The sequence below is a fragment of the Epargyreus clarus genome, unplaced genomic scaffold, assembly GCF_041222505.1.
Source record: "Epargyreus clarus isolate Ecla_fem2 unplaced genomic scaffold, WU_Ecla_fem_2.2 ptg000005l, whole genome shotgun sequence".
NCBI classification, from domain to species: domain Eukaryota; kingdom Metazoa; phylum Arthropoda; class Insecta; order Lepidoptera; family Hesperiidae; genus Epargyreus; species Epargyreus clarus.
This window is the reverse complement of record NW_027332213.1, coordinates 3268041-3286469: the sequence shown is the minus strand read 5'-3', so window position 1 is coordinate 3286469 and position 18429 is coordinate 3268041. Positions and strand designations below refer to the sequence as shown.

The following is an 18429-nucleotide window of genomic DNA, read 5'->3' as shown; positions in this document are numbered from 1 at the left end:
TAATAATTCGTCATATTTTACATTGAATAAATTAAATAAACCGGAATCTGATTATTTTTTATATGATACAATTTTATCATTGATTTTTACCTTTTTCGACATAGTTTAATATTTCCAAATTTCGATATGGAAAGATGTATGACTATTGATTTTACATGAATTATCATGATTTAATTTTGTAATAATTCAAATCTTTAATTATATTCAAATTGCGCTAATCGAAGTCATAATAATATAATCAGTTAGAAATAACTTAATCTGGGATAAAGCAAAAAGGGCAACCAAAATAGAATGCCATCTACGTCTCTTGCACATACGGTTCATATAAACATTCCATATTATATGCACGTTACATTTCACTAAAAGGGCGTACGTACGTTCATGTGGTTTCGGAAACTGTTTACGGCACCATAAATTGGTTTTTTATTGCGCCCGAACCAACTGCGATACATTTATTCAACAGCTGTTTAGGGAGCGCTTGGCTTTCCGTGTTTATTTCAAAATGTTCGTTAATCATTATATTAATGAATTGTCTATTTGTTTCAGGTAAGTTAACACATTTTTTGTCTCCAATGTGTCGTGGTAAGTCATTCAGTGACCTCTATTATATCGTTAATTACATCTTAACGCTAGCTTGTACTTGTATTGAGTGCGAACATTATAAGAACTTAACAATGTTTGCTTTCACAGAAAGTATTCTAGTATGTACATATTTACAAAAAAATACTATTTCATCATCCTTAAATTTTTGAACATCACATTTGGTTTTTACCTACTAACGCTGAACAAACAATCTTATCTGCCCGGCAACCGTGTTTTCAGTCTGGCAAGACACAGTGTAAGCGTATATTTTTTAGACTACCAGGAAAGTAAACAACGTTTTAATTGCGGAGAGATTAGGGTTGTAAAGCTTTCCGGTGCATCGACGCCGGTGATAGTCGCGTGGTGCGCCGCAGCGGCACTCCCACTCGGCAATCGCGGCCGCGGCCGGCTCGCGCTCATTCACTTCAGTCCTCTGCCGACTACCGCGGCGCACGCACGCGACCACTTCTGACGCGCCACCGATGTTAGTCTACGATTACGACATCGCGTCGCAACTCGGACTTTTACCGTGACAGTGAACGTAACTTTTTCGAATATGGGTTAAACGACTCCGTCGACGATATGAGTCCGGGCGAGCGCGCCGCCCTCGGGCGCCGCGAACCCCCTCGCCCCCAGTATGCGACCACGGCACCGGGATACCCGCCACCATATTACCCGCACTATGGTGTTCCACATCCCAATGCATGGCTCGGAGCGCCGCTCATCTCCATGGCGGGACGGACCCCGCCGCCTCGGCATACGCCGGTTTCAAAGCTGGCGATGCAAGCTCAGGGTGCTCCTCTCATCATACAGAATCGAAATGATCGGCGAAAATATACCACCGTACCAGAACAACGCAACCACCGACCCCCTGGACCTGTAGATCACGCAACGAGGGACCGATGCGAAGCACCTGAAGTCGTCAGAACGCGAAATCATCAACAACAACAAGCGCGGACGACTCGGAACGGACGGAACAACAACAACAATAATAATAACAACACGGATGCAGTTAGCGTGGCCAGCGATGAAAGTTCCGGCTCTGCGAATTCCGAAACAATGTTGCCAAGAATAATAAAGCCTCGTAAAAGGCGCAAAAAGGACAGAAAACCCAATAATATCGTCCCTCATGATTTAACTAACGCTGCACTAGATCTGGGTGATGTTGACCACTGCGCGGTTGCAAATATGGGGTCGATGTCGCGCGGTATTTACGACGAATCTTTTTGCCGGGAGATACCATTGCCATATCGTTTAGATGTGAAAGTGTTAGAGTACCCGGATCCAACGCCGGAGACTTATAGAGTGACTGCTCTGGGCGAGGCATTTGAAGCTACTCGTTTCGGATTAGCGGAAGCAGCATCGCCGTCAGAATCAGCCGTCAGTTCTTGTCAGTGTCGTTATTGTGACCCTGTGGGACAAATTTGGGATGCTGATTCGATTGCAGATTTGCTGGATGAAAATTCCAGTGGGGATTTCGCTCCTACAAAATTAGAGGATTCGATGAAAGTTGTCGGACCTCTAGGTAGACGAGGCGTCGATACGACGTTGCGACGTAGTTGGAGTGACCCTTCGTCCCGTGTTCCTCAGAGGCGCGATGTAAACGCTAGTGATACACTTTCATCCCCTAATTTGTATTCTTTATTCCCTATGAAGAGAGTGAATTCGCCGGAGCCTCGATCGCCGCTGGCTTTGGAGATATCCTCCGAAATCGTTACATCAATGAATGGTCATCGTGACCTGGAAATAAAGTTATTTTCGACCTCGCCCCCGGCTACGAACTCTGACCGCCGCTCGTTCTTCAACGATAAAAGTGAAAGTGCCGCGAACAGATGTGCAATCGCGAACTACGATTTAAAGGCAAACAGTGTAGTGAGTGGTGGTGACAGAGTTGTGTCAGGTGTTAAAAATGACAAAAAAAGTGACGAAGTGGAATCGGTGTGCTCGTCTGCGCTTAAAGCCGGCGAGAACCCGCGCAACGTTTGTGATTTAGCCTTAGTTACTGTCTAAGGCCCTTGTGATCGAATTACATTTTATGCTAATTGGATGCGTGTGTCGTCAATCAGTCCAGGGAGCTCACGCTCGCCATTTGAGCTGGACTCAAATTGTCACAGCGAGGCATGCACGGAGCGTCTCATAGCGACCCTAAAAATTGAGATCTCCGAATCGGTTTCCTGTAGATTCTATAATTAATTTATTATTAACACTAGCTTAGGAAGCTGGATGGAATGGAGCTTTGTCTGGTTGTTTTATAATTATGATTCGCCGTTTAAATCCCATATCGATTCACGCGCGATGGCCTAGAATTATATGTGTAGAGTATGAGGAGAACTGTTGTCGGCATTTAATGACTGTTGTAAAGGAATAGGCTCACGATGGTGGTAGTTAGAGTGATCCGTGCCGCGATTACCGGCGGCGTTGTATCTGCTGCCCTAACTCGTGCGCAATTAGCGTTTCACACTACTGACACGGTTCCGCGAGTGCGGCGGTGTGCACAACGTTGCGGTTTCCCGCGGTTTTCACCGCGCCGCTCGTTCCGGGTGGCGCCTCGTGCGCACCGGTTCATAGTGCTAATGACTTTTTTTTGTATTCACTCCTAATGGCTCTTGGCTCACTTTTACCTTAAACGCTTTTTTATGAACGCGAGAACACTGTCTGTTAAAGTAATTTGCACTACTGTTCTACATTACATTATGCAGAATTGAAAATTTGAAACTATTTTCACGTATTTTCTATTCATGACGTTCAAAATATTTTCCTTAACGAGTACATATTAACTTTTCAACTAACAAATCTTTACCGTTTGAATTACATCATCACTCATTATATTCGTACGAATACCCTATTAATATGGTCATTAAACATAAAAATGAACCATCTTTATCGTTAGCGTTCATTGATACTGCCATTAATTATATGTCCAGTTCTAATTCATACAGAACAGTAGCACATTTGTGTTTTATTGTTCATCAATCAATCATACTATGGTTATTTCGTATCATTGTTTGAAACATGCTGGTATTGTTCTCTTTGTTCTCTTTACACACACACTAAGCTAATGTAACGATCTATCTTCGTGATAATTTTGTACTTATTTTTTATCTCTCCAGTTTTGACAGTCGAAACCAATTCTAACCTGGTATCGATTTACATAGTTTATTACTTAGAAAGTCAACGCGTTCGTACTGCTCGATTTGTTTTTTTATTTAATGTTAATTATTAAGAGACAAATTACTTTTAATGTTTTATACTAAATCATTATTCTATCATGTCCTAGTTCCATCCATTGGTTTATAAATGTAACCCTCGGTTGAGCGTTGTGAGCTATCGTTACATAAAAGGTGCAGTGTCGATAAGAGGCCACGATAGAGGTTTTTTACGTTACCGGCTTCGTTATCTGTGTTTGTTGAACAAGCCGCGTAGGTCATTCACTTCATTAGTCGCCGCTGATGGCTCTAACCTGAATTTACATAGTTCGCATATAACATGAAGTTCCGTATAGCCTCATTTTCCCTAGAGAGAATAAAACTGTCCGGGATAATCACATAAAGCCAAAAACTGATTACTTCACCGTACACCGTTTTGTTAATTAACTTTCATGTCACACGCTTGTCATTTATTCGAGTCGCACTTTGCTTATTAAAGGTTACCGGAAATGAAAAATGCCATAAATAATTTTAAACGTGTAGCATAATTGCCACGGAAATACGGATGTGGGTATGTTCCCCGTTGACATTGTTGGTGTTGTTGTAACGCGAGTTTACCAAAATATTTAAGTCTTAGTCAGATGTATTTGTATCGTGTAGAATGAACGGCGAATCAATAATTGAATACCTTATTTTAGTTGCTTTCTTGTAATTTCCTCTTTTCTTTAAGCTGGGGTCCAAAAGTGTTGAGGGATGTCGCCAGATAAAGTTCCATAATGTAGATAATGTGAATATAACTAAGTTATTCATGGATTTGTACGTCGTTACACCCGTCGCTATCGTTGGGTTTTACACTCCATGGGCCGTTTTATTGTTCTCATATTTTTATTTTTGTGTTGTGTTTGCTTATATTGCTCGGCGCGTGCGTGGGACGGCATGATAAATTGATTCTTGCTTTATTTTTTCTCTTCGATAGGCTCGACGTAGACGAGGAGTTATTACAGCCTCTTATCTGCTTAAAATTCTGACTTTAATGCGCGTCAGTGGGACCCTGTCGATTACGTTAGCTATCGCTACCTGACAATCTCACTCCGAACGGGTCATATTTTTGGGTGTCGGCTCCCTTAATGTTAATTTATTCAATTTGAAATAATAAGAATGTGATGTCTGCGTTACGATACGCCAGATAAGGCCCTAATATATTGTCGGCTGTCAGACAACAATTCGAATACGCGCAGTCATACTTAATTCAAATTAGAGTTGGAAATGTTCGGCAGAAAGAGGTGTAGAATGTAACTTGACTAAGACCTCGGACACGCCGAGCCCTCTGTGGTGGGATTGAGAAAGGGCGGGGCTCAGTTCGCAGTTGTGAAACTCAACGATACACCTCACTATAATTGTAAACAAAATAGGCTATGTCTAACTTACTGAGTGGATGCATTTTATATGTAAAATTATATAGTTTAATATTTTGTTTGTGTACGTCGTGAGGCACGAGTTACACGCTTGCACACTATTTTTGTACAATAAAAACCATCATGTCCTGACATATTTTGTTTTATTTCGATGCCACGTTCGAGAGATTGTGGTGCATCATTACGTGCATTACCGAGCGACTTGTCGATTCATAACATAATAGCGATTGTTTTCCTCAACACTGTCCGTGATGTGGAAAATTTGAGATATTATAATTTCCTACTTAACTCATTGTTGCGTAGTTCCTAGAATTGTTATTATAGTTGATAACGTCGATGACGATGTATGTAGAAGTAATTCATTAAAAAGTATAAAAAAATATATACAGAACTGGGTTTATACAAACTGCGCAGCTATTTACGTAACCCGCGAACGCAACTTTCCATTGTGGTCGAACAGCTTTCGGTTAGTTACGTGTTGGCCATTGTGGCGATGTTTACAAAAGGAACGTCTGGGTGCAGATCACGGACGATACGCGACTAATTATACCCACAAGCCTCAATAGAGATGTTTCAATTGAACAGTTGCGATCGTTTTGTGCTAAACGTCGGCCGAAATGATCGCTTTATGTGCTTTAAAAAACCTTGAAACGTTCTAACTATGTGTTCATTGTACTGGCAGACTAATAACTGTTTAATATTGTATTTGAATTAATGATTTTAAGATATATATATTACTGATGCCATTCTCTTAATCTCCATTCATTAATAGTCCATTAACAGCTTCGATGGTATTTTACAAACTGTAGCTATAACATGCTGAAATAAGTTGTGCGAAATCCCCGCAGTGGTGCTCAGGACGTGCGCTCCCGAGTTGGCTCCCGTCTTAACGCGCCTATTCTCGCTTTCCTACACCACAGGACAAGTACCGTCTTCGTGGAAGGTTGCCCTTGTACACCCTATTCCCAAAAAGGGTGACCGCAGCGACCCGGCCAACTATAGGCCTATAGCGATAACCTCCCTGCTCTCAAAAGCTATGGAGCGTGTTGTAAACACGCAGCTCCTTAGGTACCTGGAAGAGCACCGGCTGATCAGCGATCACCAATATGGTTTTCGCAAGGGCCGATCAGCTGGTGATCTTCTTGCGTACCTCACTCACCGTTGGGCGCAGGCTGTTGAGAGCAACGGGGAGGCATTGGCCGTAAGCCTGGACATCGCTAAGGCCTTTGACCGGGTCTGGCATAGGGCCCTTCTCGCGAAGTTACCATCTTACGGTCTTCCCGAGAGGTTGTGCACATGGACAGCCAGCTTTCTGTCTGAGCGGCATATTAAGGTCGTAATTGACGGGTGCTGCTCAGACACGAAGCTCATCAACGCTGGCGTGCCCCAAGGGTCTGTATTATCTCCCACGCTTTTTATTCTGCATATCAATGATATGCTGCTAAAAATCGGTGGCATTCATTGCTATGCAGATGATAGCACGGGAGATGCTGTGTACACAGGCCGTGCGAACACCTCTCGGACATTCGTGGAAGAAAGCAGAATCCGACTTGTGTCTGAAATCGAGAACTCTCTGGAGCGGGTCTCGGAATGGGGTCGTCTTAACCTTGTTGAGTTCAACCCCTCGAAGACACAAGTCTGCGCGTTTACCGCTAAAAAAACCCCATTCGTCATAGCGCCTAAGTTCCAAAGTACCCCGCTCACCATTGGTAAAAGTGTAGGGATCCTGGGAGTCGACATCTCGTGCGACGTGCAGTATCGGAGTCATTTGGAAGTTAAAGCCAAGTTGGCTTCAAAGAAACTGGGCGTCCTAAACAGAGCCAAGCAGTACTTCACTGGGGGGCAACTCCTGCTGCTTTATAAAGCGCAAGTGAGGCCCCACATGGAGTACTGCTCGCATCTCTGGGCAGGGGCACCACAATACCAACTTAACCCACTTGACTCCGTACAGAAACGCGCGGTGCGAATCGTCGATGACCCAGTGATCTCTGATCGGTTAGAACCCTTAAGCCTTCGGAGGGACATAGGTTCCCTCTGCGTGTTCTACCGACTTTACAATGGTGAGTGTTCTGAGGAACTGTTTGATCTGGTGCCTACGTCGCCTTTCCTTCATCGCACCACTCGCCGAAGGATGAAGTTCCATCCACATCAACTGGACCCGTGGCGGTCCTCCACGGTTCGGTTTAATAGATCATTTTTGCCGCGTACGTGCAAAATGTGGAATGAACTTCCTCCTGAGGTATTCCCTCAGGACTATGACATGGGGCTCTTCAAGAGGGGTGTAAAAAGAGCTCTCCTTCAAAGCCGGCGATGCATTGGCGACTCCTCTGGTGTTGCAAATGTCCATAGGCGACGGTGACTGCTCTCCATCAGGCAGCCCGTCTGCCTTATCGTTAGGTGACATATAAAAAAAAAAAAAAAAAGTTTAATCTGAATGACATGAATTACAATACTAGTGACGATAAATTTTCTAAAATTTTAATTTAACATTGAAAAGGTTTCTTAATCTAACCTTGATTCATCGTTTAAGATTCTTCCTCATTTATTTAATAAAACGTTTTCCATTGCATTTGTTTATCTTAATTGCGTCTTTAAATCATAATACGCTTTATCAGTGAGTCAGTATCAATCGTATCAGTAGCTGGAGAGCAATCATCGATAACGAAAGATAATGTAATGCTGCATGGCTCTCACTTATGATAATTAACTTCGATTAATTCAACTTAATCACATGAGTTTTACAAATTATTTATTTGTAGAGCGAAACAACAATTACATAAACAGAAAAAATGTTTTAATTTTTATTATAATCATTATAAAAATGACAACATTTTGTATATCTTTATCATAAGATAACAAGATATATTGACAAATTCTGTTATTAGGCTATTAGCATTAATTCTATTTATCACCTAAAGGAATTCGATGTCATGGCTAGAATTTTTACATTACTATATACTTATAGTACAGGATCCCTAGTATAGTTTTCATCATTTATTAATAACAAGCTGATTTTTCGTGAGTAGCTTCGTTTCGACAAGACGCCCAACATTTTTCCTTACAGCAATGTTGGTAAATGGTAGCTTGATGGGGCAGCAAGGATAAAATATGTTGACCGGACGAATTCTAAAAATTTATTACTAACCAAATTTTTCTTTGTTAATTATCAAGATAATTATTTAAATAACGTGAAAAAATATTTGTCCTACAAAATATAAGGTTTTTATTAAGGCGTCCCCCCTCTCCAACATGTATCATAAACAAGGCCATGAAAAATAATTACTAACCAGCTGATTTTTTTTTTATTGGCTGTCTACCATTTACATAGTCTACCATGCACATTGTCCTACAAATTACATGGTATGTCATCTCGGACCTACACTTAAAAGTTGTAGTACTAATACTTAATGTAAAAATAATTAGTATCAAGCTGAGTGTTCCAGAATAGCTTCGTTTCAATGAGACGCCCAACAAATTCTCGTACGAAAGTTCTCGATTGTGGTTTATAACTAAAATAATAGGGATGAAATATGTTGATTTGACGAATCAAAAAAAAATATTACTAACCGAATTTTTTTTTATTAATTATCGAGACAATTATCTAAATAACGTGAAAAAATATTTGTCCTACAAAATATAAGGTTTTTTTTAAGGCGTCCCCCCTCTCCAACATGTATCATAAACAAGGTCATGAAAAATAATTACTAACCAGCTGATTTTTTTTTTATTAGCTGTCTAACATTTACACAGCTTACTACCCACATTGTCCTACAAATTGCGAAGTACGTTATTCCAGTCCGCCAGTTTTATAGTTTATTTATATTATATTATAGTTAAATTACAAATCTTGTAGGATTAATAAAAGTTACCCTTTTTTTTGTAGGACATTGTTTTATTTAGATAAAAATTATATTATCCTATCACGTGATACCTTTGTCCTACAGTTACTAATAAAAAAAATAATCCTGCGGAATTAACATCTTTTCAGCGTAGGTCCGAGATGACATACCATGCAATTTGTAGGACAATGTGCATGGTAGACTATGTAAATGGTAGACAGCCAATAAAAAAAAAATCAGCTGGTTAGTAATTATTTTTCATGACCTTGTTTATGATACATGTTGGAGAGGGGGGACGCCTTAATAAAAACCTTATATTTTGTAGGACAAATATTTTTTCACGTTATTTAAATAATTATCTTGATAATTAACAAAGAAAAATTTGGTTAGTAATAAATTTTTAGAATTCGTCCGGTCAACATATTTTATCCTTGCTGCCCTATCAAGCTACCATTTACCAACATTGCTGTAAGGAAAAATGTTGGGCGTCTTGTCGAAACGAAGCTACTCACGAAAAATCAGCTTGTTATTAATAAATGATGAAAACTATACTAGGGATCCTGTACCATTACGCAATGAGGTAAATAAATTTCAATGGGTAAGGTCAATTAATTAAAACGGTCAAACTTACAGACATTAGTGTTGAAAAAGACAATATCATAACATAAACTTCTTTAAACATAGAATATCATGTCAACATTTACTTTTAAGGAATTACGTAAATGAATGTACCTAAATCGCTTACACTCATACTTTATACCATCTTTGTACAATACGAAATTGTTTAAGGAACCTACTTTAATACAACTGTGTTACTTTGTTAGTGGCAAGGACATCTACTTGATCAATGTCATGATATTCAGCTTTCCGATTTTTATAGCTTCTCTTCTATAAGCATTCACGTTTACTTTGCACGTTAGGTCTTACATTTTTATGTTTGTTTACACGTTCCGTTTTATAGGCTTGTTTGCGAAAACCAGGTACTGAGAATTTCATGACCGTCTGGTGACCTTGAATTGTTTGCTCTCTCGATGCGACCTTCGAAACATTAGAAGAACAATTCAGTGGGTATCAAATTTCGATTATTAAACTTTGTCAAAACTTTACCAACGATAAGATGTCGCAAACTTATGACGCAGGGTTTCGGTTAAATTGTTTTAATAATTCTTAGTTATATTCTGTTATAGGTATTTTAGAATTTGAGCGACCGAGCTTCGCTTGACGTCTAAATTAGGTAGGTACAGTACCTATTCTAAATAGATAACATCCATGATATCTTTAAATTTTTTATGTCACATACATAGCAGGTATTGAGTGTAATGACATTTTACAACTATACTAACAGCAGCAATTTTTGTTAGGCTGCTAACATCTATGTACATATATTTTAGCTTCTATGACATAACGGAAATTAAATTATTTCGATTATTTTCTGTATCATTACATACTTGGAAAATAAACTTCATCTGAATACAAAATAGCATCCAAATTGTTAAAGCAGATTCTGAACGGATAGAACCGATAGCATCCAAATTATTAGATAGTAACGATATAAAGATACGAAAGACAAAGATAAAAGAAAACTTCAATTCATATTTACGTTAATTTGAAAGAATTTTATTACTCTCTTACGTAATGTTGTCCAGTAATTTTAAAATCTGGGTAAGATTCTTGTTCAAAGTCAGAATTAATTTTATCTGAACAATCGCGTTCTCATTATTTATGTTCTTCTAACCAAACAACGGCATTGAATAATTACAAGACACTTTGTTGTCACGAAATCAATCAAGCACCTGAGTTACTATACCCAGATAATACATAACTAATATTTTATCAAAATTTAGCTAACTCTTGCCGACGATTCACACGTGGAGCCTAAAGTTAATATAGAAATCGTATTTAGTTCTGTGTGGTTGTTGATATCGTATAACGCCTATTTTATCGTTTTCTAGTATTACATCTAAATCTGTTACACTATGATACAACTATATGCTAAAGCCATAGTAAGTTGTGTCTCCTCTACATACCAAAATGCGCACTTTAAAAGAAATACAATTAAATCCGTATGTACATTACTTGGAATGGTTTGCGTCTAAGATATTTTGTGATTGTTGATCTCAAGAAATACTCGATCTCATCTAAAGTACCAATTTACGTTCTTTCTTATTCATTCACGGGTTATTAAAATCAAATCCAAGTGTAGTTATTTTTACAGTCATTTTAAATTACCATTCCTCTAAGGAAATTCTTACAATATCTTAATAATTGCAACTCGGATAAGATTCGATATCTTGAATGATTTTTATTTATTAATCTGTGTTTGAATACATTACTTTCGATTACGGCTTCGTTTCGAGATACGGAATTGTTTAATTTAAATATAAGTACAATTTTATTGGTAAACGGAAAGTGACTATTACTTTCCTCTTAATAAACTTAAGTTATATAAATAACTGCTTTCTCCGTCGTTCGTGCTGCTGTGTTTTAGTTTGAAATGTGTAGTAAATTAAATTGTTTATACTAAATGTTTCAACTTAATTATCTGGAAAACAAACGAATTTGTGATCGTCTTCGAGGTGAAATCTTGTGTACTACATAGTTGGTTACCGATCTGATTAGTATGATCTGTAATAACTTTAACATCATCTGTTACGTAAAGAAAAGCTATGATAGTGGTAATTTTATTGTTCAAGGTAAACCTCTAAACAGCTGAAAATCACATGCATTACAATGGCACACTTTTATAGAAAGGAATAATACACGGCTTTCCACAGCGATCTCCGTTCGCATTCAGCAACTTAATTGAGTATTCTCGTGGATTGAGAACATTTTCTCAACGTTTCCTTATTTGACCTTTTACTTCCGCTCTTCAGTTCCGCTTTCATTTATCAGGATGATTGCGTTTTCTATTGAGCAGTTTACGCTAAACCTTAAGCTTTTAAGATGAAAATATAATGTTTGTGTTCTATTGATTATTTTGGACAGTCTAAAATGAACAGGGCTCCAGGCTAGATTTTCGGGCAGACAAAAATTTAAATAATGAATTATCCATTCCAACTTTCCTTATTACAAATGTCGTGTCTTTATGGCACGATACACAGAAAACTAGTAGAAGATTAAGAGCATAGAAAGGGTAATTAGAATTTAGCTAACCTATCTTATATCCGAGAGAAAATTACAACATACATGCATTATAAAGAGTACAAATTTTATTTTATATAACATGTTCCCCTGTACAATGTCCTTCAGCCTATTGATTGGGAGATGCCCTTCAAACTGAGGTCATGTTTGACATTGAAAGTACGACGGATGAAAATAATGACACAAGTGCAACGTTTCGGCCATTGTGTTTTCTTTTCAACGCGGCTGTCGACCTTTATCATGTTTGCCTTACTCTGCCTGTCACATTACACAAGGCTGTTTCATTGTGGACCTGAAACACGCCATTGTGTACTAGTCCTATTCTTCTGTACATTTTTTTCGTCGGAATTACATCAGGCCCGTAGAGTTCTGACCTTGTTGGTGTTCTGTTCCATGGGTTGGTTTGGAAGTCATTTAATGAATTGAGCTTTAAGTGCAATGACCACGACTGTTATATTTGAAATGCATATTTAATAAGAGACGATATTTTTTATTTTGTGTATACAGTTACGATATTAGTTTAGTAAATCGTATGATTGCAGCTACAGTGACAGCAAGTGGTAAATTAGATGCGATTTAGAATTTAGTTTCATGATTGAACATTGTTGAAAAGAATTTAGAATTTAGATACACAACCAATTATAAAGACGCAGGTATTTATTAATCACTGATTAATATTTTTTAACATTTTTTAATGTCAAACAAATTTTCACGAATTCCTAGAACCAAACACAGTTACGTTGATTTTTTCATTTCCCCTTACATAGTGTACGGGTCGCAATGTTATCTTGTTTGTTTACATAACCACACCTCATCGCCCGCGCCGGGTTATGACACATAATAGTTTAGTGCGCGAGTTACAGCAGTTTTATGGCTGCGGCACTTGCCGCGCGGGTGACGTTGCCGCCGGCGATATTGCGCTGTCTTGTACTGTACTATTGAAATTTAATGTGACCGCCACTAAATTTCAATTAGGATACTGTTTGTTATGATCGATTTTGTTGGTATGTTTGGTACGTGTTTTAAAATAATTAGTGTGCTGGTTCTGGTTGCTGGAATCTGGTTATTATTTAATATGTTCGTAAACGTAAACTACATTGGAGAGTTTCATGAAGTCTTGGCGATATTAAGTTCCTTGATTCAACTAAAATGTTTTTAAGTTCAAATAAGACTGATGATAAGTTGAAGATGATTTACTATACATTACGTAAAAAATAAGAAAGCTAAGTGAATAGGTAGGTACCTACATCTCAAACGTAACTGCACGTTTGAGACACATGCTTCACCACATGCTTCAGAATATAACATGGGAGCAAGGGATAGACTAATCCTAAAATCGAGATTTAGAATTTTAGAAGAGTAATAATCTTGTATGATAATTTCAAATAAAATTCTGAAAATATTATTTACTTCCCTTAAATATCACGCGAATAATTCGCGACGTAACTAGAATAATAACAAACGCAATGAGAGTACTATCGTAACTGCGTCGATAGTACGTAGCGAAGTAACGCTTATATGAATACAAAGCAATATTATTAATAATTGCGGCACTAAACACGGCACATTTATGAAACAATAGGCACTTTTGTCATAATTAGCAACACACCCGGAAAATATTCGAGAATGTTTGAACTGTAATGGCATCACCGAGATGTTTGTTAATATTATTATAATGAATATCATCTCGCAGTTGAATAACTCAATAGAATGGAATAATAAGTAAGTGTTAATGAAGTGTCTGAAGATCATTATTTATTTGTTATTCTCTGGAAACTTACCTATCTAACAATTAGAGAAGTGTTTTAAGTAAATTTTTTGATTTAAATATATAAAAATATTGCCACTGAAATAAAACTAAACCGAAAAATCGTAAGAGCCAAACAAAAAGTGTAGAAGACTATTGAATTTTTATAATAAGTAAGATAACAAGTGTGGGCTGATCATACTGTAGATGAATCAAATTATAGGTACAAAGACGAATACTACAATATTTAAAATGGAAATAGATCAACAAAACTAGGTACAAGCGGAACAGATTTCCGTCAGGCGGGAATAATGCGATAGTAAAATTTAGCCAATATATCACAAGGACGTGCCAGCGGAATGGCCTGCAGTGCCATAAACGGTGCACGTGGCGCCCGACCTTGCCGCGACCGGGTATTGAAGACGTTCCCGACAGTATAAACAAGAGCACAATAAAACAACGTTACGCTAACACCGTGAATAGCACGCTAGTATGTTCTCTGGTGGTGACGTGTGAAAATGTAGCTTCGTTTATCTATGGCTTTGGCTCGTTTTTAGCGTTTCAATTCGGGGCTCGGTGGAGGTTTAAGGGGCTGCAAAACTTCGGAAACTTTGAAATATCCTAAAGAACTTTGCCATGTATGTTATATGGCATGTTGTCATTCGTGTATGATGTCTATAATAACGTGATGCGGACTTACTGTCTTCGTATTCGATAGTAAGAGTGCATTTGTCGTACAGATCTAACTTAGATCTTCTTAGTCTTTAAATTAGTAGAACTTTTTGCCTTTGAGTGATACAACTTTGCATCGGCACCATTACGCACATGTGATCGAACTTAGTTAAGACTTTTCTCTAAGAACCGACTACAGCCTACTAATAGACTTGCATGAAGTTTGTTGTCAAACGTATCTAGCAATTTGGTGTAATATAAAAAAGACAAAGATTCATTAGTTTATTTTACACAAAGTGCACTCTGTGCTCATCTGCAAATTATCACGCACGAAATATATGACGACAGCGCAATTACTCGCGTGGGAAAGAGTGACCGATGATTGTTATTTCTTTACGTTGCACATTCCGTAACGTTGATAGAACTTCTGAAGGTGTGATCATTCGTAGAAAAATAGAGATCAAGTTACAATAACGTTTGCAAAAGTGATTTCTTGTGGGACGAAGGTTCTACGCTCTAGAATCTAGTGTCGAATACGGCACAATACCTACTAGCCGAAGACTATCTGTAAAAGATTACACGGGGTCCGGTTTGACTTCGATAGTCAGAATTTTTTAGGAGTCAATTGTAGAAGATTGCAGATGGTAACCATGCAGTTTTAATTTAGAATTTAAAATTAAAACAGCATGGGTGCATGAATTTTAAAATTAATGTTGGGAATATCTATCTAATTTTACTCGTATTATTAATATTCACAAAACATTAAAATAATATCTCATAAATTTTCATAAATAAACGGAAACATAAAACAAAGTCGCCTTTTATTTTGTCGTGAAATGTTGTTTTTATAGATCAGGGCGAATAAATTCACGCTGAGATAGTACCTGTCACACTTGAATAAATAAGAATCACACCTACAGTTACAATGAACCCAATTTGCATTTAATGTTTTAGATTTTACTATTCATTATTTTATTGCCAAGTTGTCCTTTAGATCAGTTTATTATCATATCTTTAAATTTTAGTAGTTAACGGGATGATTTCGAAATATGACACAATTTGATTACGGATTCTATCAATTAGCAATGATAAAAATTCATAGATGAACTTAAGATCTTATGTAGCCGCTATTTAAATCCGTTCCAAATGATTTGATCTCGTTAGCGGAATCCTTGACGCTTGTAAATTATCTTCATAATTGTGTGATTTATACTAATGAGATACACTACAAATGTCGTTCAGATACATTCCAGAGCACAATAATATAAATATTGACTGCTCGGAATCAAATATGCAAAACGTGGAAAAAATGTCTTAATTATTAAGTTTTCTAGATACTCTGCATTTTATGACTAGAAAATGTCACCGTCATATGCAATAAATGACAGAGAATTAAATTCAATTTCTAAAAGGAACGTGTAAATGTGTTCCTGACTTTTTTACTTCCAGCGCGGTTTTTCAAACATTGAATTTGTTGAGGGAAAATTCTTTTCACGTTAAAAGGATTAAGTTGAAGCGGTGGCCGCAAAGTGCGACCCGCGACGCAAAGCCGTCGGCGAGCCGGCCGAGGTCGACGCTCGTTCGCTCCTTCCAAGCTACTCTAAAAGCAGACGGGGTTAGTTTTCTTCAAGACAGGAGGCGGGGTAGAAAGCCGGTTCGCTTCCGTTCGGAAGTTTCACCCGCGCTTTCACTAGCACGAGAGCACACGCCACCCGAGGCGCGGCACCTCAACAACTACCAGATTAATATTATATGACCGACCGGATTACACCTCGTAGGCAAACTCTGCGCGCACCAAAACAGCAATTCGCTACTGCCACCGAAATAAAGAATACATTTTAGGTCATGTTTATTAATTTTGCACTGTTCTCAAGGTGTGGGAAACACATCTACATAGATATTTGAAGGTGATTCGCTACGTCTATTCCAATAAATGTCGTATACGATTACCATAATGAAATCGCATGTCTGAACATTCTGCTAATGTCACTCACACGACGCTCGTCTCTGTTCCACTTTCGTTCTCATCAAAACAATGCGCAATCTTCATTTGTCGCACCGAAAGCCATATTTTCGTTTAGCGGTGAGGACGTGTGACGGTCACAACAATATTCTAATTTAAAACGGCTTATCCTCTAAATGCAGCGGTTGGGTCGATGCACGGACGATGATCGTGCAAATTATTACGGCGTTGCGCTTACAGGAGACGTGAATTATTGTTTTATGTATGATTTGTATCATCCTGCAATTACTCACGCGTCAGACCGAATATTGAGGTATGATTAAGACTAACTGTTTTAATAAAAACATAACCGTTTGCAGCGATAACATTGGTAAATTATACCTTACAGTCGAATGAAGATGTAGCCTGCGCGTTGTTGCATTTTATTCTTCTTACTTTTAGCTTCTTTGACTCCTCTATTAACAGTTCTGTTTAGTCATCTAATGAAGTATTCAGAAGGATCCGGTGAGAACTCATCTCGTCTTGCCTCGCCCGATCCTGTTCAACAAATCATCGCACCTATTGTGTTCCCGATTATGCAGTCCCCCTTGCCACAGTCCGATTGCGAACCTTTTCCTAAAAAAACATTCACTGTAATTGTAGTTAGTATTTATTATGATGACTGATTAACATGAGAAAAGTTTAAATCATACTTCGAATTGCTTCACACTGACACTTAAAATTTATTGCTTCGCTTATTATAAGTTGTACATTATAATGCGAACATACGAATAAAAAATACCATTACATTATTAGATAAAACCATTTTTGATTGTAAAACATTACACATAAACTTATATGAAACGCAATTTTTTGACTCTCGTTAAACGGTCGTTCAACTTGTTTAATTTCAACATAATTTCTTGTCTTCATTCAATTTTAAATCACGAGCCAATTATTTGTGGAAGTATCTTAGGTACTTAATTTTGTAGCGACCTTCTATTGCGTATTATCGATAAACGTAGGCATTGAATAATGAAAATTAATGTTGCAATTATTGTTGGATTTTATGGCCGTTTTATAAGCATTAATAAAAGTGTTAGAAAAATTTTAGCTGTTGTCTCGTTTATTACACAATTATCTCTATCCACATATATTTATATAATATGAATCTTAGATCTACAACTCACAAATCACATATTTTTATGTTTCAATATTAGCCAGGCTAATGAAAATTACATTGGTTTATACGTGACTAACAGACATTTTATTGTTTTAATATTACTGACGCGTTAGTATGTAAATTCGAATCGCCGAGCATAGCGAGACAGGTTTTTGCGGAGTAAATTAATAAAAATAAATTAAACTACACGACACATTGACCCACACTAATATTTATTTGCAAAAAAATAATTGCTCGTAGAATTTGGAATTTGGGGTATCATCTACCTACAAAATATTTATGACACCGGATTTCATACCTATAACTGTAACAAATGTTGTGCAGATGCGTTGTGGGTTAAAAAAATAAAATTTATTGCGCGTGAGGCTTTAGGATCCACGTGCAGGTATCGAAATAATTTTTTTGAAGGTCAAATTAATGATGTGATTCGGAATCGAGAGGACCCTTGTCATGGCACTTATAAAAGCTACTATTTATGAACAGAAAGGCCGTTACGAAAATCGTGTTCAGCTGGTATTTAAGTATCTTTATTATTCTTTATATTTTACTTATGGTGAATTACAAAAGTCAAGTTAGTGATCAAATACTTTTGAATGTTCATTGATCCTAATTGTTCGTTTAAAAATTTAATGTCGTCGCTATTGACTATAATCATCATGACAAACAAAAACAACCAACCAAAAGTAGGCACACACGATACTCGATAGAGCGTTTCTTAGAAATCAGAGCGCCTAAACCTCGTAGAGAATCAGAAGTCAATAT

At 37.6% G+C, this 18429-nt stretch overlaps 2 protein-coding genes across 3 annotated transcripts in view; both read left to right on the top strand.

Annotated features, from left to right (window-relative positions):
* Nucleotides 1–18429, top strand: part of twin (CCR4-NOT transcription complex subunit 6-like twin) — a 268905-nt gene that overhangs the window by 41542 nt on the left and 208934 nt on the right. The gene's annotated exons all lie outside the window — the stretch shown is intronic.
* Nucleotides 998–5275, top strand: LOC140757953 (uncharacterized). Its single transcript, XM_073093872.1, has one exon. The coding sequence runs from the start codon at nucleotides 1165–1167 to the stop codon at nucleotides 2590–2592; it is 1428 nt and encodes a 475-aa protein (XP_072949973.1). The 5' UTR covers nucleotides 998–1164; the 3' UTR covers nucleotides 2593–5275.

Coding starts and splice junctions, on each gene's coding strand:
- LOC140757953 (XM_073093872.1), top strand. CDS start 1,165: ATGAGTCCGGGCGAGCGCGCCGCCCTCGGGCGCCGCGAACCCCCTCGC.